The sequence below is a fragment of the Oreochromis aureus genome, linkage group 14 (assembly GCF_013358895.1).
Source record: "Oreochromis aureus strain Israel breed Guangdong linkage group 14, ZZ_aureus, whole genome shotgun sequence".
In the NCBI taxonomy this organism is placed as follows: domain Eukaryota; kingdom Metazoa; phylum Chordata; class Actinopteri; order Cichliformes; family Cichlidae; genus Oreochromis; species Oreochromis aureus.
In genome coordinates, this window is record NC_052955.1 from 26,603,701 (window position 1) to 26,625,304 (window position 21,604).

The 21,604-nt window shown below is 44.9% G+C and overlaps 1 protein-coding gene across 1 annotated transcript; it reads left to right on the forward strand.

Moving 5' to 3' along the window:
- Positions 1–504: 504 nt before the first annotated feature.
- On the forward strand, positions 505–20,408 carry LOC116330357 (TCDD-inducible poly(ADP-ribose) polymerase). The gene is made up of 7 exons (XM_031752640.2): positions 505–807; positions 1,833–2,876; positions 10,587–10,776; positions 11,082–11,269; positions 15,606–15,956; positions 17,457–17,714; positions 18,776–20,408. Exons 2-7 carry the CDS (start codon positions 1,858–1,860, stop codon positions 18,963–18,965), a joined length of 2,196 nt encoding a protein of 731 aa, XP_031608500.1. The 5' UTR covers positions 505–807; positions 1,833–1,857; the 3' UTR covers positions 18,966–20,408.
- Positions 20,409–21,604: the final 1,196 nt, after the last annotated feature.

The window sequence follows — 21,604 nt, forward strand, 5'->3', positions numbered from 1 at the left end:
CAGGGAAATCAGCAAGAGGGAGAATACTATTTCTCAACTGTGGTAATTAAAACAACCGCAAAATAAGTATAAATAGAAATGTTTTGGTTTGTGGGTTTAGAATATAGCTCCGAAACTCACTACTGCTTCACTGGTTGAATGGGTTAAATGCAGATAAGTAATTTCCCTACCGGGACTAACACATACACTTTATTACAGCATCCTACCAAAGCACTTTTCATATAGTATAAAGTTTTTTACCTAAACCATGAATCCACTGGTTTTACTTGGAATGGATATATCTAAATTATTTAATTATTTTTCCATCAAAGAGCTGCAATTAACTTTAACAGTAAACTGTATGTTAATGCTTGTTTGTTTTTAGAAACCTACTTCCGGGGTCGGTGAGGTTTCCCTACACTCCCATGCAGCGTTTCCGGCCCCGCCTCCCTTCGAGCCGAAGCCCAGCCTTCCTTTGAAGAGACCCCGCCTCTGACAGGTTACGGGGGCGGAGCCAGACTGTGCAGAGATGGGAGAGCAGGCAGTCAGTTAGAGCGTCTCTCGCTACAGCTGTACGTTCCTCTGTTCTCTTCTCAGTCTCCTTTTCCTATCCGGCAGAAGGATACAAAGAAAAGGAGACACCATGAAATAGAGACGTAGTATGAACGCGTCAGGGGCAACAGAAGGACGAGAGCAACCGAACCGGACAACAGTCTAGCCCCGGACACGGATACTATTATCCCCGGAGCTTCGCCGATGAGTGCACTGGATTTTACCCACCAACTAGCGTCGAGACCGGGGGGGAGTGGGGCGGACATTAAAGCGCAGGTAGGGTTTTGTCGCCTCGGTGTGAGAGAAGCGGGTCGCTGGGGCTGTCCTGTGGGGAAGCTGGGCATGCTGCAGTGCTTCTCTGTGTGTTTCTCTCACACGGACAGCCCGCAGAGCCCCGGGTCTGCTGACCAAGTGTTTCTGCTTAAAGAACGACGAGAGCTGCCGTTTGTGTAGCGGAGCGCTGAAACAAGTCTCCGGGGTGTCCCGCCTGTCTTTTGTCGCTGCTCGGCTTTTGCGGTGCGTGTGTGTCTCTGTGTGTGTGTATATATGGGACTCTGTGTGTGTATTTGTCAGCTGTAAAGCGTACGTGCAAAGTTGCTCGAGCAGCGACGTGTGAGCGGCACGTAGACGGCAGGGGCCGCGTATCGGACTCCCCTGATCAAAATACACCGTCCCGGGAGAGGGAGGTTTTGTTACATTGATGATTTTATCGCTCCCGTTCGGATACGCAGCTGTAATTGCAGGAATGACGTTAGCAGCACACCAAAGAAAGGCACAACAAGAAGGAGGAGGAGGAGGAAAAAGCATAAGACACTGCAATTATATGTTCTCGTTTTTTTTATGATTAATCTGAGGCTGGAGCCCAAGTTCCCTGCAGCAGGATTAGGTAATATTTTTCCGCTTCAGTTGGCCTGCTGACTGCACTAAGCTGCTTCCCTAACGAGACTCGGTATAACAGGCTGTTCCTGTAATATTCCTATAAGGACTGGGGTTTATAATGACCGCAGATGATGATGATGGTGGTGTAACATGTGCTGGGTCATTCTGGGACCAGAGCAGTTTTGGTCTGCGGAGGGAGGGGGGTGAACTGGTTTCGTTTCGGTATATAGAGGGTGAGGGTTTTCCTTTCCAGGAAAGGAAAGATGAGTTTATGATATGGGCTAATACCTCGTCCGAGCGACACACACTATTAATCATTTCTTTATGCGCTAGGATGACTTCACCTTGGAAACTAGGCTTAAAGGATTATAGGTGTTGTCTTTGATGACTACCTCTTTCTTTTCTCTTTCTCCATCTCCCAGGACTGACGGGCTTTCACAGAAGCTCATGGACAAAACTTTGCACGTTCTCCAGAAATCCGCAGATGTTGGGCCGACCGGGATCACCCTGGATTTGAGTTTGAATATGGACGAAGGGGAAGATTTCACGGAGCAACAGATCGTGGGGCTCTCGGACAAAATACCGCTGGTGAAACCTTATTTCAAGAAGAAACAAAGGAAATTGGATGCCAAATGCCTCCACCGAGCCCTGGAGGATCCTATACTGACTACTTTGCTGAGCACAGATACGCTGGTCTCCGGGGATGGGGTGTTTGTTCCCCGGAACCAGCCGGGCCGGACTCCGGGGAATTTGTGCGCAGCGGCTGTAGTGAAACAGAACTGCATGGGCCAGGTGTGCCTCAAAGACCGGGGCACCGCTGACAATGCCACCGCTGGGGCCGGTGTGCCTGGGTTGATCACCCAGGACGTTGATGTGGAAATAGCCGATACTACTACGGAGCTGGATGAGACTGTACGGCGAGGGGAGCGACCTAAGATCAGCGATTCTTCCCCCGACTGCTTCCAGCTGAAACCGGGCCTCAGGGAGTCTGGTAGCGCGGTGACAATAACAGCTCCCAGCAGGGATATACCTCCCATAGTTGCACCCCAGGTTCCTCCACACCAGGAGGGGGCAATCAAAAGCAATGACCTCCTAACCTCTGGGGCAACAAATCTTCCAGTCAAAGACTGCACTGGAATCTCGGACCCCCTCCTCCTGCAGCCTGACAAAGGAGTGCTATTTCAGGACAAAAGTGAAGAGGCCTCACTGGATCTGGTTTTTGAGCTGCTCACTCAGCTCCAGTATCACACGCACCAGTCAGATTCAGTGGACATTTGTGTGGATTTCCTCCAGGGACTGTGCGTTTATGGCAATGACTGTGCCCACCACCACACCGTCCTGCCCTATCACTGGCAGATCCGCAAGAGCAGCAGCCAGACCTGGCAGAGCATAGCAGATGACTCCCAGGAGCAGCTGGAGAGACTGTACTGCAACCCTGACAATGAGCAAGTCAGGCTAAAGTATCAGTAAGTATCCCACTGTAGTGTTTACTGCAACCTGTACTCTGTGTTAATCAGGAGCATATGTGCTGCAAACTCCCTGGTTAGATACAGGACCCCTGCTACAGAGGGAAGCAGCATCAAAGTATTTCTGTTTTGTTTTTGGGTTTTTTTGTTTTTGTTTTTTCTTTGGTTGGCTCTTTGCCATCTGTGTCTGTGGGTGATGGGACAATTCACTTTGCATTTAGTCAATTGAAAGTAGGAAGTGAAACCACAATTCATGCCCCAAGAGTGTCACCCTTCGGCATTTCTCTTTATTCCCGACAATTGTTTTCATAGATATTATAATATTTCCGATATAAGTGGACAATTAAACCGTTTCAAGTTTTAACCCAAATCCTCACTCTGTATAAGCAGGGCTGAAATTGGAGAATACTGCCACCACCCCAGTCCATTTGGTGTTGAACATACTGCTGAAAGGACTGTGTGTTAGATCGATGGGTATTTGTGACATAGCAACAATGGTGCAGTAATCTGATAGGCTGCATGCAAGTGATAGTCTAAGCCACTTCTGGTTCGGAGTGTTGGAAACCGTAGACCTGAGTTTCCTCTTTGGTTTTGCCACTGGTGACAAACTGAAAACACTGCACAGCTGTTCTGTACATGCGTGGATGATGGACTGCAGACAAGTGACTGCTCCTCCCAATGCTGACTGTTGCTTTCACAGCTTTATAATGCACATAGTCCGTCTGTCCTTCTAGTTAATGTGTCACCTGCATCTACTGTATCTCTTTATTTGAACAGCTATCATGCCCTTGTGTAGGCACGGCCCTGATATCGGTTATCTATTTCCTGCACTTCCCTTCTTCCAAACCCAGATCTGTGATTGGCCGGAGAGCCGTCAAAAGCGAGGCTTTTTCTTTTATTTCTTCTTCTTTTCTTTTTTTTTTATAGCACTCGTTGCAGAAAGCCGTGAACTTGCGTGACCCCCAGCTGCCTTGTGCGGTCAGTGACACAGATGCACTTGGCAGCTTCTCTTCTTCCCTCGGTCATAAGCGTGCGCGTCACTGTGTACACTCGCACCCACACTCACACACGCACTGCTTGGCACGCAAACACTCGCACGAATAAGCTGCACAGGGAAGCAAAGTGACTCGCAGTGCTCTCACGCTCGCCTTTTAGCAGACGGAGATAAACGTCTTTTTCTCCCTCACTCACACACTCACACAAGATACACAAGCACTTGGCAAGCCCCATTGGGGTGACATAAAGGAGCATCTACTGCTTCCTGTGAAACTGTACTGTATGCAAGTACAGTCACACTCTCACACACACAAAGAGTACTTGTACACAGGTTTGACCCTATGCTTTCAATCTCTTCTGCAGTGTTCGCGAGTTAGAGGCGTCCCCATAGTTTCATGTCATTATGTGGATCTAATTACAAGTGCACTTTATGTCAGTATAGTGTAATCTTAAGGCATTAACCCCATCCACACCCCCACTCACATTTAAAGCCCTTTAAGCATCTGTGTGTTTTTCTTTCTTTTTTTTATGCTTTTGTGGATGCTGCTCACACACATACACACTAAGGTTTTGAGGTGTGCACCAACTTTTGTGTGTGTGTGTTTGACTTGTTGACTCATGTTTTCAGCTGAAACTATGCAAAGAGCATATTGCTCCACAAACAGGATATGCACCTGGTGGTGTCAACCCAGATTCTTCAGAGGCCTTTTGAGTGTGTCTCATACAGTAAGACAGGCCCATCTGGCTCACTTGACTGAAACTGCAGTGGAAACCAGAAACGCCAGAAAATTTTTACCAGCACATTTTTAATGTGTATATGTGGAAGTTCTGTATCATATGGATAATCCTGTAATGACTGTTTTTGTTTCCTTTACATAAAAGAAAAAAAAATACTTTGAGGCATTTCAGTCAGTTTTCTTTTTTAGTCTGACTCTGGTGTATCCTCTGATGACTGGAGTTTTGTTAAAAGCTAATTCATTAATATATCTTTGCCATTTTCTAATATACCCAAGTAGCAAAGGATCCATTTTTAGTGTGGCTAAAAAGGAATTCTCCAACCCTGACCCTTAAAACAGGTTTGACTGTTTGTGGATGGTTGAATGAAAACACAACGTAAAATATTTTCACATGATCCAATCCCAGATATGTCCTTTTCTTGCGTGTTTAGCTTTTTATCTGCAGGGAGTAAACAATGGCCAGTTTCTGGGTTGTTGTTTTTTGGGTTTTTTGTTTTTTTTTCTAAGGTGGGCCATTGTAGATTTTATTTACACCACAGGTAAGGACCGTAAATAAGCTTGTCTCTGGTAGATCCGATTATGTGCACTATGGGCAAACTTTAATATCGGTCGGGGGCTCTGAAAGCGGAGCAGCCTACCGAGTGATGACACACAAACTGGGGGAAAGTCGGTTAGCCGTGCAGCGTCGACACAAATCAGCTCATTCAGCCAACTGCTCAAAGCTTTGTGTAGCACTGGGTGTGTGTGAGAGCTCTTTTGATCGTCTTTCTTTAGAGATGCAACCCAGCTTGTCTTTTCATGCACGCAAGCAGCCACACGCACACACAGGGTGGAAGGCGTCACCGTGGTTACGGCAGCCAAATGATAACATCGTTAGCAGTATAAAGAGGAGCAGATGACTTAACAAGCTCTGCCGTCGGTATGGAGACGCAGGCCCATTTGGCCTTTGGCCGCGCGCGCGCGCGTGTGTGTGTGGCAGGAAAGAAAATGCACGACTGCTTTTGTATATCTCCATCTGATTATATTTTGCATGGCCTACTACAGGGCGTGTGAGTGTGTTCTGTGCTGAGCTGTTCCTGTGTGTGTGTGTGTGTGTGTGTGTGTGTGTGTGTGTGTGTGTGTGTGTGTGTGTGTGTGTGTGTGTGTGTGTGTGTGTGTGTGTGTGTGTGTGTGTGTGTGTGTGTGTGTGTGTGTGTGTGTGTGTGAGATCCATAGCACAGGTTAATCCCATCCATATGATAAGCAGAAATGGAAGTCCGGTTAATCCATCTTAGTCATGAACTCAGCAGTGAGGAGGAATGTCACAGTCATCGCTTCTAAAACTTATACTGTAATAATCCTGCACCGTACAGTTGTTCATTTGTGCTGCCCTGTGTGTGTGTGAGAGTGAGGAATAGTGTTCACTTTTATAAGCTGATTGTGTGACAACCGTTAACTTACAACAAAATACAAACTCTTTTTCCTGTAATATCTGTTTAAGGAGGAACTTTAGCACTTGGCATCTTGCAGTAAAGGGCACATTATCTGTGTGTGTGTGTGCCATGAAGACAGGCCTTTTTTTGTTAACCAGGTGATAAAAGCTGTGCTTGTCATTAACTTGCATAAAGAGGCACTGAGCGCCAAGGGCAGAGCAACCTGACACCAAGGTGTGTGTGTGTGTGTGTGTGTGTGTGTGTGTGTCTTTGTGTGTGAGTGCGTCTTTGTGTTTCTATCACAGGGGATTCTGTGTTACCTTGATGTGTTTCATGAGTCTCAGAAAATCAAGGATGATTGTGTCTAAGTGAGCTGTGTTTGTTTGTGAGAGAAGAGGCAGTGTCAAGATAGTCAGACTGGATGTGTGTGTGTGTTTGTGTGGATATAATGTGTCAGACAGATCACGCCATGAATCAGAGGGGCGAGGTCTGGGTCGCTCTGCCTCTCATTACTCAAGAGTCTGCCTCCATTTTTATTTTTTATTTTTTTTATTTTTATTCCAGCTCCACCTCCTTTTATTTAATTCTTTTTTGTTCTTAATAATTCCACACCGGATTTCATTTTTTTGTCTTCTACATTTCCTTGACGTGCCCATTTTCTTCCCTTTTATTCCTCTGTCTCTCTCTTTTTCTTTATTCCTTACTTTTCCCTGAAGGGCCCCAAAGAGGTGGGAGAGATGTCCCAGTGCTCTCAAGCAGAATGCTTTTCCCCGTGATTTCAAACCATTTTTCTTTCTCTGGTCTTCTCCTCCTTCAAGTGTTAATTAAGTGTTGATTTAAATTCCAAACTCATTTGCTTATCTTCCCCCTTTTTCATCTCCTTTTTTTTAAAAGCCTCACATTCTTTATAGGCTGGGCACTTTGAATATTTTCAAAAGAGAGGCTTAAAGGACTGAGAGAGGACACCCTGAGCTATGAGCTCAATTATGTGGACAGATACACTCATACTGGAAAAATCCAGGACGTGCAGGTGACGCGAGTGTACGCTTCTTCCTGTTCTGTGTGTGCGTGTGTGTGACTTTGTTGTGTGCTCACTGCCTGTAAAGCTAAAAAACAGGAACAAATGAAGCCTATTTAAATAGATAACTGGAGAGTGAATACAAGGAAATAACACTAGCACATGACATCAAGTTTCTGTGTGTGTGTGTGTGTGTGTGTGTGTGTGTGTGTGTGTAAAAGAAGTGTTCGTCAGCAGATTTGGTTGACTGACTGACTTATCTGGGCGTGACTGGATGAAGTTTTGCGTGTACGTACATGAATCTGTCCAAAGAATGTGTGTGTGTGCGCGTATGTAGACAAGTGAGCCTCCAGTGTGTGACGTTCACAATAGCATGAGTGATGTTGGAATGTGGGTCCTTTGGTGTGTAGTCGTGAGAAAGTTTGAAGGTGTGTGTGCTATAGGCATATTGGGGGGGGGGTGCAGTTTTCTTAACCTTTATTCATGCAGGGAAATGTTTTCCTTAGGAGCCGCTTTTACTTTTTCCATCGCCTTGCCTGCTGTAGTGTTGGGAGCTGCTCGGTACGAGTACCTTTCCTTTTGGGTGCACCTTTTCCAAAGTGGGAGAAGCCCCGCATTTCCAGCATGGTCTTTGACTCTGCTGGAGTGGGCGTGCTTTGGGTCACTATCCAACTCTTGATTGGCCTTCTCACCAAATCTCAGTTCACTTAATTTAACTGCTGGAATTTTATTTTTAAAATGGCGCAAACTAGATGGGGAGGAAGGGGCGACTATGTGAAAGGATTTGGAAATAATCAACTCCGGAGACTCCAGTATTTGTCTGAGGTAGATACAGAGGCTACATCCTTTTTAAAATTTCCAATCAGTGTTTTATGATGAAATGACAGGGTTGAAAAAGCAAGGCTGAGGTGGTTTGTGGAGATGGTGGCTATATTGGTCGGAGGAGGAAAAGAAGACCTCACAGGAGGTCATGGATGTAGTGAAGTGGGACACATGACATGACACATGGTTGGAAGGGGTAGAGTGAGATGGAGGCAGAAGTGGGTCAGAGGCTTTTCAAACAGTCTGTTTTAGAGGTCCTAGTAGACCAGAATAGTGCAGACCTGAGGCGAAAACATATCAAGTGTGTTTTTAAATGAAAACATATCAGTAACGACACTGTGGTAATGAGTGAGGTAGGATGGAAAGCTCAAGTTAATTTTCTCAGAACACTTGTGCATGGTTTGTTAGTCAGCCACACACACACGTGTCATCATTGCATACCGTCACAGGCAGAAAACGTTCTGTACTGATACCATGAAAGCATGTCACAGGAGAGCGCACAGGTGCAGGACAAGGTGAAACTGAAGATCAGTATCAGTGAAAATCAGATTTATTTATTTTTGTATCTTCACTCCCTTGCACCTTTTTTCATTGTTGTTCTGTTTTTCTCTTCCATTTCTGCCTTTCATTTTCACATTAATACAGTTGTTTTGTTTTGTTTTTCCCCATTTTAAACTGAAATGTGTCTCTGTTAATGGAGAAGAATTCAGAAAGTTGCAGGGATTATCTGCACCGTCTCTCTCTGTGTTTCTGGTAATCAGGTGATCTGATTATCAGTGACTCACTCTTCAGTTACTGTTTTGTTTCTGCACGTGCTCTCTAAATGAACTCTCATTTCACTTCCTATTCCAGTGATGTGTTCGCGGTATGACTTTGCAGAAGTACAGATGTAAATTTAGGGTATGTAACTACCATTTGAGTCAGTGTTTATGCAAGTTTTCAGAAAACGACACGGGGCCTCTCATTATCACCTTCCTGTGAGACACCGGTGTGTGTGCCAGTAACCCCAGCGGCCAGTAACTGCACTTAGTGGATGAAACTGAAGAGTTGTTTTCTCTTCGGCCATTGTAATACGAGGTTTCACCGCTTCAGGCTGTTGAACTTATAAGGAGGTTTCAGCGCTACTGCTGCTGCTCCACTTCTCTGTTTTTCAGTGGGAAACCTCTAAACTGTGTAGTGTACTTTATTTAAAGTAACCCACAAACACACACAGTGTAACATTTTGATGTTATATTCACTTAGGTTCTCACTAATAATCAATGAGACAATTAACATCATCATGCAATGTGCCCACTTCTATGGCTGTGGTGTCATGTGCATGCTTAGTGTGTTAAATATATGTATAGATAGTGTATATGTGTGTGTGTCCTTGCCGTAGCATGCCAGTGTGTTTGGCCACATTTATGTAAGTGGTATGTCTGACCCAGAAAGGATTTGCCGGAGGCTCGAGGGAGGACTAATGCAGCGCGACTGATGCACATGCACACACTCAGACATGCACGCAACAGGGTTTTGACCTGCGTGTGTTGAGACAGAGAGGGGTTAAGACGAGGTTGTGTGGACGTGAAAAGATTACGTGTTTCCCCTATTTATTTTTTGGCAGATGGTAACTCTGTGTTTAGATATTCTACTGTACTATGCTGAAGTGCATTCACTGACCACCTACAGCTACATTATTCTGCAGGTGAGCCTGATTGTCTGCTACTCGAAATAGCAAGGCTTTAGAGCAGGGGCTGGATTATTATCATTATTATCATCGTGTCTAGATTATTGTAATTCATTGTTCACTGGTCAAAGCAAAAACTCCCTGAATCGTCTGCAGCTGCACTAACTCCCCACTGAATGCAGAATTCATTTTAAGACTGTGGTTCTGACTTTTAGAGACAAGCACCAGCTTACGTCAGTGAACTTTTACATTCTTACGTCCCCAGCAGGTCCCTGAGGTCATGTGATCAGGGCCTGCTGGCTGCGTATCATACGAGGCTGAAAAGGACACAGCTTTTCCAACATCGGCTCTCAGACTCTGTAGCTCTTTCCCTCTGAGAGAGCTACAGAGTCTGAGAGCCTGAGATCTGTGGACTCGGTGATCTCTTTATAAAAAAACAGAACAAAACAACTAAAAACTCACATTTTTAAATTTGTGTTTGGTTAACTTTTTTTTTTTTAATGTTCCGGTATTTTGTTTGTTTATGTTTACTGATGTTTTGATTTGGGAGGGCTAACCTATCTTTTTATATAATATAAACTTTGCTAGGCAGCTAATTGGCTACTTACTGTAAAGATTTGAGAGCAACATCAACCATCGTTGTACATAATGAGAGAGCTGTTCCCATGAGCTGATTCCATGGGGAAGTCAAAGTAAAGTTAATCCTAGTACCTTGCTCAAGGGCACTTTGAAGCTCAGTTGTCATGCATGGCTTTCTGTTTTTCATTTGTAAGTCATTTACTTTAAATTTACACCCTGTGCAGCTCAGTATAAGTGACTAATTAGAGGTTTGGTCATCCTGCTCCAGGGCACACGGATTAAGTTAACGTTCCATCAACAGCTTCGTGCTTTGTAGCACGACTTCTAATGGAAATATAAACTGTGACCATTTAACAACAAGGTCATCACTCCACAGCCCCGTGTGCTAGCCGTCCGGGTTAATGTGCATTGCTTGTCTACATGCTGACTGCAGCGCTTAGCTACGTAGTTATTCTAATGATTTCAAACCTTGTGTTGCAGGGGTCGAGTGTTTGCCCTAGACTTTGGGACGATGCGAGTGTGCGACCTCGAGTTCGACTGCGTCCGACGACTGACCACCCCCCCCAGCCCTCTACCCCTGCCTGCGACGAACCCGAACCCCACCCCCAGCTGTCACACAGTGTGGAAGTACTACTGCAGAGACAATTTTGGCTGGAGGGAATACTCCGAGGTGAGCCATTCGGTGCATTTATTTGTGTGTTCGGGCGTATTCAGGCTCTGCGAACAGGATGCCAGACACATTAGCTTCGCCCACATTAATCAGTTGTCCAGTGATGGGGTGGATTTAGAAAAAAAGCTCTCATGTACACAAACTACTTGCTTTTGTAACACAGCTTTTTATCCATGTGTGACCTTTTATTTATCATTTTTTACAATGGCCACATTTGATTTACAGGTAAAATGGAAAAATGCAGAAGTCACCTGCAGAAAATGGTAAACAAATGTGTTTTTCCTCCCTTTCCTTCTGCTCCACAGCCTGTGGTTAAGCTTATAGAGGAGGCGAGTTCGAGAGGTCTTAAGGAGGTGAGGTTCATTACGCTCCAGAACCAGTATATCCTCAACATCAGGGAGGGCTTCCAGCAGAACGCAGTCTTCGGGTTCCGACGTCAGATCAAGAAGCGGCCCATGTTCATGTCCTCCGTGATTCTCACACCACACCTACAGTAAGTAAACACGGCTGATATTTGATCTAACTACAGCTTTGCTTTTGTGGTTAGGAGGTGAGCACTAATAGAGCTATAGCTGGATCCAGAGGTTGAGGTTTTGGCCATGGTGAGGACATGGCTCGAGTAGATAAACAACAACACAGCTGAGATGTCTCCACAGTGACTTAGTGGCTTGCTCTCAGAGCATCGCTTGCAGTAATGTAAGCAGAGACTCGTTTTTGTGAACATGTTACTATATTCAGAGGAACTGTATTGAACGCTGCGCTGGCATTAGGCTTAGTTTAGATTGGGCGGAGTGATACACCCAGTATGGTGGCTGTTCTGAACTACCTAATGTGACGGTTGTTGTGATGCAGACTTTAAATAAAGGACTGCTTCTGAGGCCAAAGCTGTTAATCACATAATGACTATTGCCAAGGTACACCCAGCCTTATAGTAAGTAATGCCAGAAAACGACTTTTTCCAGAGCTTAGTATTGGTACTAATTAATAGTAGCAGTTCTCATTTGAAAGGTAGCAGTCATTAACTAGATTAATAGCCTTGCTTTTCTGTTTTTCCCTGCTGGCTTCCCTTTGTACTTTCCAACAGAGCTGTCTAAATCGTTTAGCACTTAGATCAGAGAACATTTAGTATTTTGCACATGAAGCAACACTGACTTTTAGAACAAAGTTCTGCGTTCAACACAAAAAAAAGTCCCTGGCAACATGTGCAAAGTAACTCGCGCACAAAGTTGGTTCTTGAGTATCTGACACGCCATCTTCTTGTGGCTCTCTGTGTTCTCTGAGCGTCCTGAATTTGTAGTTTGGAGACGCTGCAGGCACACAGAGGTCGGTACATGATGTTAATGTCAGAGTCGGCGTTGAATACGGAACACTGTATTCACATTTTATCTTTTCTGCTGCACATTGGCAGCCTGAGCTGAACTCAAACCCCATCTTTACCACTTACCACGGCTCAGATTTTTGGCACGTCAAACAGAGTCACTGGGACACGGGGAGATGTCCTGTGCAGAGCGAAACAGATGGACGGGAAAATGAGATAAAGGAGGCGAACGAGAACAGACGAGACAGAAGACGAGACGGGGGAGAGGCAGAAATCAAGGAAAGGGTGAAAAGAAGCAAAACATTAGCGCTCCAGATCCAGCGAACCTTTCCTAATGCGTTTCTTTCCCCCTCTTTTCTTTAAAAAAAAAAAAAAAAATTCTTTCTTTAGCTCAGTCAACTTCCTGTCCTTACAGCAGTGAAGTGATCTGGCTCGCAGCGCTCGCAGCGCTCGGATCTTATTTTTGAAACAAGTGATACCAGATTGGAAACAAGTGGAGTCATTTCACCCCATTTGCAGAATCTTTCACTTCCTTTGCCGAGCAGGCTGCTGTAGCGGTGTCCTGCCAGTTTCCCACACAGAGCGAACGCTAGAACGAGCTGTTCCTACCGGGGCCCTGACAGTCAGGGGAAGACAAAATGGAGAGCAGGAGATGGAGGGAGAAAAGGAGAGAAGGAAAAGAGAGAGAGAGAGAGAAGGAGGGAGATGGAGAGCACATCTGAGGAAGTGAATGAGGTCTAAATGGTTTCCAGACTGGGTGCACAGCAGAGTGGAGTTGGTGAGTGAAGGAGTGTGAAATGTTCCTGTGAGGAGCTGGAATTTGAATTGAGGGATTTGTTATGGGACGTTGTCATCCATTTGGTGTGTTTGTGTGCTTCAGTTAATTATTTTATCTGATCACAGTCACACAATGGGCACCAAAAAAAAAGCTTCCAGCCAGGCGATCCAATAAAATGTGAGTTTTATTTGTGTAAAGGAATGGCTGTCAGTCCGTCCGGTGTCCTTTCGAGTGACCCGAAACTGTTTGTGGGCGTGTGTGTGTGTGTGTGTGTGTGTGTGTCTATCAGGAACAATCTGTGCCTGGGCTTGGAGGTTGAGGTCATTAGCTTGATTGGCACTCTCCCCCCTCACTCCCCACCGCTCTCCCCCCGCCTTCCTTTTGTCATCTCTTTCTGCTCTGCTGGTGTTATTTTCAGCCATCTCCTCCCCTCTCTCCCTCCCTTGTTATCTGCCCCTAATCTTCCTCCTTTTCTTTTTTTCCTCACTCTTTTCTCTCCCCCAAGTCCATCATTCTCGTGTTATCTGTCCCTTTTCATTTCACACTTGTTTTCTGCAGCAGGCTGTCTGTGATCTCTTCAAAGCACACGGGGAATAGAGACATCGATTTCAGGGAGGAGGGGGGAGAGATCGAGACCGGACAGACAAGATAAGAGAGAGAGAGAGAGAAAGGAGATGAGAAAAACTGTCGCACCGACTTAGAGTCACTCTGATCACAGTCTCCTGACAACACGCACACGCGCGCGCGCACGCACACACACTCACTTTCTTATGGCTGATAGCACTAACAGCATTTACACTTGGAGGGCGATAACTTGACAGCCAAACTACTGTTACCGACTCAAATGCCAGACGTAATAGTTTTCTTTTTTTGTCACTTTTTGACAGCTCCACAATGGGCATTTTATTTTTCCCCCCCTCGTGTCTTGTTCTCACTCCTGTCTCTGCTTCACTTCGCCTCCCTGTTGTCTTGTTTGGTGTCTGGGTTTCATTTTCGCGCAGTCCTGTTGTTTTGTTTGGTCGGTGATGGCTGACGGCTGCTGAGGAGCTGCTCCGCTCCCCTGTGCGGTGATGTCATTGTTGACAGTCAGTGGCGGATGATTTTTAGAGAGCGCGCTCGTGGAAATGCTAGTCCATTGCGGCAGGCAGGCGGGCAGTGTTGTTTCACTCTTGGGGATTTTTGGGTGTGTGTGTGTGGGAGGGGGGGGGTATTGATTGGAGGCATATGGGAGCGCAGCTATAGGAAGGTGGAGAGATGGGGAGTGTGCTGGGGTGCCATTAGGTGACGGTTTGGTTGCTGTAAATTCCTCCAAAGCTGCTCTCACTGACCTTCAGCAGGCATGGATAAAGGCAGATGAAAAGAGATGAGGTTTCAATAAAGGGCAGCAACTATCATCCCTCTGTGAAGCACACTTGATCAGAGTAATAGGCGCTTCTGATCCAGTCGCAGTTGTCCGGTCTTTCTGAGCATCGTGTGAAGGCCTTTTCATAGTGCGGATTCTCAACTATGAGCAGTTTATTGATTTTTTTGTTGTTTGGGGTTTTTTTGTTGTCGTCTGCCATTCTTCTTCTTCTTGTTCTTCTCCTCCTCCTCGCTGGCTTATGTGGTGCTGTTTTTTTTGTAAACAGACCATACTTCAAAACAATTGAAGCTGGTGAGAGACCTTCCTCTGTCACCTATTCCTCAGTGGCTTAGGGGATAAGTTACCACTCACTCACCTGTCCCTTGTATGTTGAAGGTCGGGGGTTCAAGTACAGCATGGGGTGTTTTTCAGGATGACACTTTTTTTTGTCTATATCATGTAATACTCATCAACACACTTTTCAGAAATCATTTTTATTTTTTTTAAACTGTAAATATTTTCCCAAGTACAAAATTATTGCGTACTGCAGAGGGACAGCTTTACTACAGCAAGGTAAATGTCCCTGAACAGTGAGGGTGACTACACTTTGAATACAAAACCGGTATGACAGAAATTATTATGATCACTCAGAGTAATCCCATTATGTTCCAAGTAGCTGCTATCTCAGGTAACACTTGTGGCCTTGTCTTTATGAGCAGTCTCTCTTCAACTCTGTGAGCCAACCCCTTTATCTCTGGCTTTTTAGCTGCACCGAAGTCAAGCTACAGATCGAGTCCACCCATAGCAACAATCCCACCACAGTTTCTCCAGAAATTGCGTAGTCTAGTTATTTATAAGATTGCATGCGAGTAAGATCATCTCACTGCCCTCTAAATAGTCCTAACTTACATAATACTTCCTAGTAACATTTTTAATGACTTTATATTGCCTATAAAATTAAATGAATCATACTTTATTCAAGGTGACAGAATTAGCATACAGCTACAGCTGCTTTCTTATATGTGATTGGTTGGTAGTAATCAGGCTACAAACAGAAAACGTCCCTTTGCCTGCAGATCTGATTATAGAAATTCGAGCTGCACTGAATATTTTTCATATAAACCTCATCACAACTTCCCAGAGCAAAAACTGATGTTTGTTTTGTCTGATCAAGCAACTTGCAAATTTATAAAATGTCTTTTATCCCATTCAGTTGATCAAACAGCCTATTGTCAGTAGCTTGGTTTGTCCTGAATATAAATATATATGTCTATATAATGTGCGGTATATGCCCTGAATATGCTGTTAACATAGGAACTAAGTAACCATTAATGATGTTTCTTACACTACTGTCAGACATCTAACGCTTTCTTTTCTTTCTTTCGTTTTAGGACTTTGAGCGGCCTCTCTCTATCTCCTCTCCCCTGTTCGTCATCCTCTTCCTCGTCCTGCTCATCATCCTCTTCCTCCTCCTCATTATCATCATCCTCCTCCTCTTTGTCCATGGACCTTCCTGCGTCATATCCCCTCTCACCAACTACCACCAACCCACCCAGCCTTTTTCCTGAAACGTGGTTGCCGATGACCATGAGCCAGGACTTCCTTCGGGTGCCGGTTTCCCGCGAAGACCGCAGCTACAGGACGGTGTACAGCCTGTTCCACAAGACGGTTTCGGAGACCAAGTTCAGGATCATCAAGATCCTACGTGTGCAGAACGCCTTCCTCTGGGAGAAGTATAAGAGGTAAGAGGAGAAGCAGATTATTATAGAGATGTCTTTTAATCATGTATAACTCCTACAAACTTTAACCATGACACCAGGAAACCTTTCTGTTAGTAAGTGTGCTGGCAGGGTTGCATGTATTAATTTATTGTGCATGTAGCTTTTTTTTTTTTTTTTTTTTTTTTTTTGTTCATGCTTTGTGGGAAAGCTGTGGCATCCGAATTTGATGCATATGTGGTTGTGTTGTCGAGCACAGCTCTGCTGAAATAATCAAACATCTACGATGTCATGAGAAAGGCACGAGTTTCAAAACTTGTTTTGACAGTCGAGAGATTTGACCTCGCTTGAGGACATAAAATAAGTATTGATGTTAAAAGCAACGATCTGTGTTTTATATAATGAATCCATAGTGTTGCTGAAGTTGCACCAGAGTACGGTGGTAGTTTCACATACTTTGCTGTTGCGGTGCAGACTGGGTGTTAATCCTTTTTATTCAGATATCTGTTATTGAAGTCGAAAATATTTCAGACGGAAACAATAATCAAAAAAAGGCTTAATGTACACAGAGAAGATAAAAATGTTAAGAGTGGGGGAGGTAAGAAAGAAAATAGGCCAAATGGGAGCAGCTGTGTGGGACTTCGTGAGAACGAGTCAGCAGTGGTGTGTGAAAACAGCAGATGGAGAGATGTTTGGTGATGATGATGTTCCTGTCTTCAACACACAGGGCTAACCGCTGTGATTAGTGCAGGGCAAGGCCTATCAGCTGTGACAGTTATACTCTCCCACACGGGTACCACACGGTTTCAAAATGACTGAAGGTGTGTGTTTCTGTGCGTGCGTGTCACTGAATTTGAAAGTGTTGCCCCCCTCTGAATGTCGGTAGATTTCCTCTTCCCACACTCTGGTTATGACAGGAAACCCATAACTGCTTGTTTGCTTGTCTGTTTGTGCGCGTGTGTGTATTTGCACGCAAATGACTTGTGAAATGTTCATGTGAAAAGAGAGCGTTTATCACCTCTTTTCTAAATTTGGAAATTAAGTGTGCATGTTTGCCGAGGTGTGTGTGTGTGTGTGTGTGTGTGTGTGTGTGTGTGTGTGTGTGTGTGTGTGTGTGTGTGTGTGTGTGTGTGTGTGTGTGTGTGTGTGTGTGTGTGTGTGTGTGTGTGTGTGTGTGTGTGTGTGTGTGTGTGTGTGTGTGTGTGTGTGTGTGTGTGTGTGTGTGTGTGTGCGTGCGTGTGCACGGGCGCGCTTGGATGTGTGTCACTAACGAGCTGAGAGATCATGGGAGGTCATGCCAGGGTCACAGCCTTTCTGGCCTGAAACACTTTCAAAACGAGCAGCGCGTTGCAGCGTCACTGTACCGATCGTTGCGCAAGAACCAGATTCGGGGCCGCGTTTTTGCACAGTTTCAGTGCAAACAAGGTTGTGGTCCCAGTTAGTGTAAAGTCGTATTTTCTCATCAATACAGTCTGTGTGTTATTTTCGCTGACGAATCCCCTCTCGCCTCCTCTGCTCCGACAGGAAGAAGGAGTACATGTCGCGGCGCATGTCGGAGAGGGACCGGCAGCTGAGCGAGCGTCACCTCTTCCACGGCACCTCGGCCGACGTGGTGGAGGGCATCTGCAAGCACAACTTCGACCCCCGAGTCTGTGGCAAACACGCCACCATGTTCGGCCAGGGATCCTACTTTGCCCGTAAAGCTGTCTACTCGCACAACTTCTCCAAACGCTCACCGAAAGGAGTCCACTGCATGTTCCTGGCCAAAGTCCTCACTGGAAGGTAGGTGTGTGTGTGCATGCGTGTGTGGACACTGATAAGAAAACATCTCCAGTTATGGGTGGAGTTTTATTTATCTGGAGGGGAAAAAATAACACGTCATTTAGGTTAAATTGTTGGGAATATATTGGCTTAATGATGTGAATTATGTGCCTCTAAAGCAATGGACCCCACTTATACCACTCACAGTGCTTTGCTTTGTTTAATTGTTCCCCTTTTACATCTTAGCTAGATGTAAATCTGCTTTGGTTTAAAGGAGGTCGGAAAGAACATAGTTTGGTAAATGCTAAATCAAGGCCTTATGTGTCCTGGGTTTATCGCTGGCTTGCGCGGTTTAGCGTCCCTAATGAACCGTTTGCAGTGTTTGACAAGTATGTTCCCTCCAGTGCACGGCTCTGCATAAACAACTTTTCCTTTTTGACCCCCGTCTCGCAAACGCTCGAATACTTCTACAGAACACATCGGCATCAATTTGGATCGTGAGAAACCGGAGGTTCTTTTCCATAAACCATCTTTCATGTCATACTATCGTCATGCTACACCCATTCCTTTTAAAGCGCAAGTCAAATGTTGAGCCACACATGTAAAACAGCTGATTTGGCTGTGCCCATCGTACGTTGCCGGCTTTGTTTTGCTGCAGCAGAGAGTGTGTGGTGCACCCAGGGGATTGTGTGGCGGTTTGGGAACAACACTCTGTCTGTAAACCTGGGTCCAATCTGTTCCACGGTATAAGCGTCAGACCCGAACAGCAACACAGACTCCACGTCTCTACCCGCTGCCTTTGTCTTATTTATGATCCCCGAATAAGCAGCGCAGAGACTGATGGATGACGGGTCTTTGGGGATTGACATGAATATTTAAGCGAGGAAAAACAGCCCGCCTACAGTGCACAGTTTCATTTCATCCAGTCGCTTCATGATATTTTATATAAAGTGTGGCGAAAGATACGGCAGTCTTGTTGTCTTGAAATTTAGAAGATTTCTGTGTGGTAAATTATTATCTGTAACTCCAGAGTCCCAGCTCCTTAACTGAGCTTTTCTGTTGTCCTCTTTGTTTTCACACAGGTATACTGTAGGAAATCCCTCCATGCGACGGCCTCCACCTATCAACCCTCGTGACGCCTCTAGCGACCTCTACGACTCCTGCGTGGACAACTGGATGGACCCCCAAATCTTTGTCATCTTCAATGATGACCAGAGCTACCCTTACTTCATCATTCACTATGAGGAGGTGCCCAGTACAGTCGCTGTCTGAGCCCAAGATTGCAACGCGGTGTCTGTATTTGCAAACACTTAATCGCGGTCTGTGCAGAGTCTGTTCAGGTTGTAGATGAGTGGATGTCTGCCACTTTAAAATAACAATTAAGACCAATTAAAAAGAAAGTATATATCCACTTTGGTTTAACAGACTCTATTGTAATCGGTTTGTTACACTAAATTTAATCCAACGGAAGGTGAAACCAGTCGAAACAGACTAAAAAATGTTTGCAAATACTCAGTGTTCCCGGTCTGTAGTCAGCTGGATCCACCTAGCCTGGACTGCATCAAGGAATAACAGACCGGATTCATCAGGACAAAACTGGACTAGCAGAGGACACACCTGTTTTAATCTAGTGTTCAGAGGTGGATGGCAACTGAAAACAGCTGCAACAGACTTGAGTGGACTCGTATAGCACACTTTGTCTGTTGTGGACAGGAGCCCAGTGATTATCGTCACTGTGGAAAAAGAGGAATTGTACTTTACTGATTTGGAGCAGATGCAGGTAAAACCAAATCTAGCCCCGCACCCCCACACTTAGCCTAGCCTGGCTGCCCCTCCTTGAGCCTGCTTCTGATGGAGGTCCCTTCCTGTTAAAAGGGAGTTCTTCCGCCCCGCTGTTGCCAAGTGCTTGCTGACGAGAGCCTGTTGGGTTTCTCTCTGTAATACTGTGGGGTCCTTACCTTGCATTATAAAGCGCCTTTGGGATGACTGTTGTTCTGAACCTGCGCTTATATAAATAAATAAATTTAATTGGGTAATTTTGACTTGTACATGATCGTGGTTCCCACTGGACAAACGCTGTAGTAGACAGTTGGCGTCCTCTCAGTACTGTGAATGACCACCTGGCCACATTATTATTTTGAGGAAGCATCAACAGACCAATCAGAGGCTTCCACAGAGAAGCTGTCGGAAACCCTGACCCTCCTGTTAAAGTGTTTACCCAGCCTTCGGCCCATTTTCAAGTATATGTGCTGCGTGTATGAATCTTTTAAGTTTAATGGACATTTATTTTGTGGCCTCTTCTTACCAGGCAGTGGATGTGAGTTTCAGAGGGACTTTCCACATACTGTTAACCTCATGGCAGAGGATTTACGTGAAGCTAGTGCTGCTCCCGGATGCCGTTTTAGCTGTTGTGCCCACCACTTAGGCTCCTTTGAGGGGCTGAGGCGTGTACGTCATGCTGAGACATAATGCTGCTGCAACGGTGGCAGCGCTGTAGCGTTCTGTCAACAAACCCCATTGAAACTCATTTCTCTCGGATCGCTCTGTCGCTCAGAGACGGTAGAATTTCTTTTAGTTTGTTTTTGTTTTACGAGACAAGGTGTACAGGCGTTCTTTGTTTATATTTGAACTGTGTGCCTTTTGTTCATAAAAATGTTTATTTATGTTAGTTTAATGTAACATTGGTTAAATAAAAGAATCTAAAAGAGAAAATGACTGACTGGTCAACCTGTGCTTTATTTAAATCGCTTCATTCATTAGTAACTTGTGCTAATGGTGTTTTTATTGGATATTTCTGTATATAACAAAATCTGTATAATTCTAAGAAACTTCAAAACATCAGATTTGACAAGCTCTCCAACACCCCTGACAGAAATGTAGCCCCAAACCATGACAGAGCCTCCACCGTGTTTTACAGATGGCTGTACCTCTGTCCTGACCTCCGCCCTACATACTGATGATAAAACCCAAAGTTTCATATTTAAAGGCATCATTGCATCACATCTGGTGCCACTGATTTTCAGTCCAGTTCTTGTGTAAATTGGGAAACCTCAGCCTTTTTACTCGGTTTCCCTTCCTTAAGAATGGCTTCTTGACAGCCGTCCTTCCACTGAGATCATTTCTGATGAGGCTTCAATGAACAGTAGATGGATCAAGCGAAGGGCCAGATGCATCGCTCAGGTCCCGTGTCAGGTCTTTGTTTGACACAACATTCAGATTCCGCTCATCTCCTGTAGCCGGTGGCAAGTTTTCAGCTAATAGCTTTATGGTGCAAGAATATTATTTTATTCCTGTCAAACTTTGTTTGACGTTTTTCAGAGATTCAACTAAAGAAATGGGTGGAAAAATGATACGTTTGTGTGACAGGCTGCTAGTAACAAAGTGTCTCAAGATATCATTTCAACCGGTTCTTTGCTAAGTTACACCCAACTCAACATTCCTCTAAAAATAGTCGGGTACAAGATCTGGACTGAAAATAAGTGACAAAGCAGCCAAAAAAACCTCTGAAAGACCTTCAGAAAGCCTGAAGAAACTGTTGCTCAAGACTACTTTAAAAGATGACTGAGTCTGGCTCCTTGGCACCTACATTTAAATAAATAAGGGGTGTTATTCCCAGTATTGTAATATAGGTTTAAATCCTGCTGTATATATAAAATGTATATGGAAATTGTTTTTGCCACAGTAGTTTCTTGCTGACAAATGTCTAAACGGCTCTTCTGGGAGCGATGGGAACGTCGCTCGATCAGTTCAGCTCAGAAGCCGACTGCTGACACTTTCAGCAAACTCAGATCTCTTCTAAAGTCTAAAGAAAAGAAAATAAGATACAAAGACAGTCAAGTGCACTTCCTGGATTTACTATAAATACACTAAAATCCAGTAAACAAAGTGTGTCTCATGAATGCGGGCGCTGT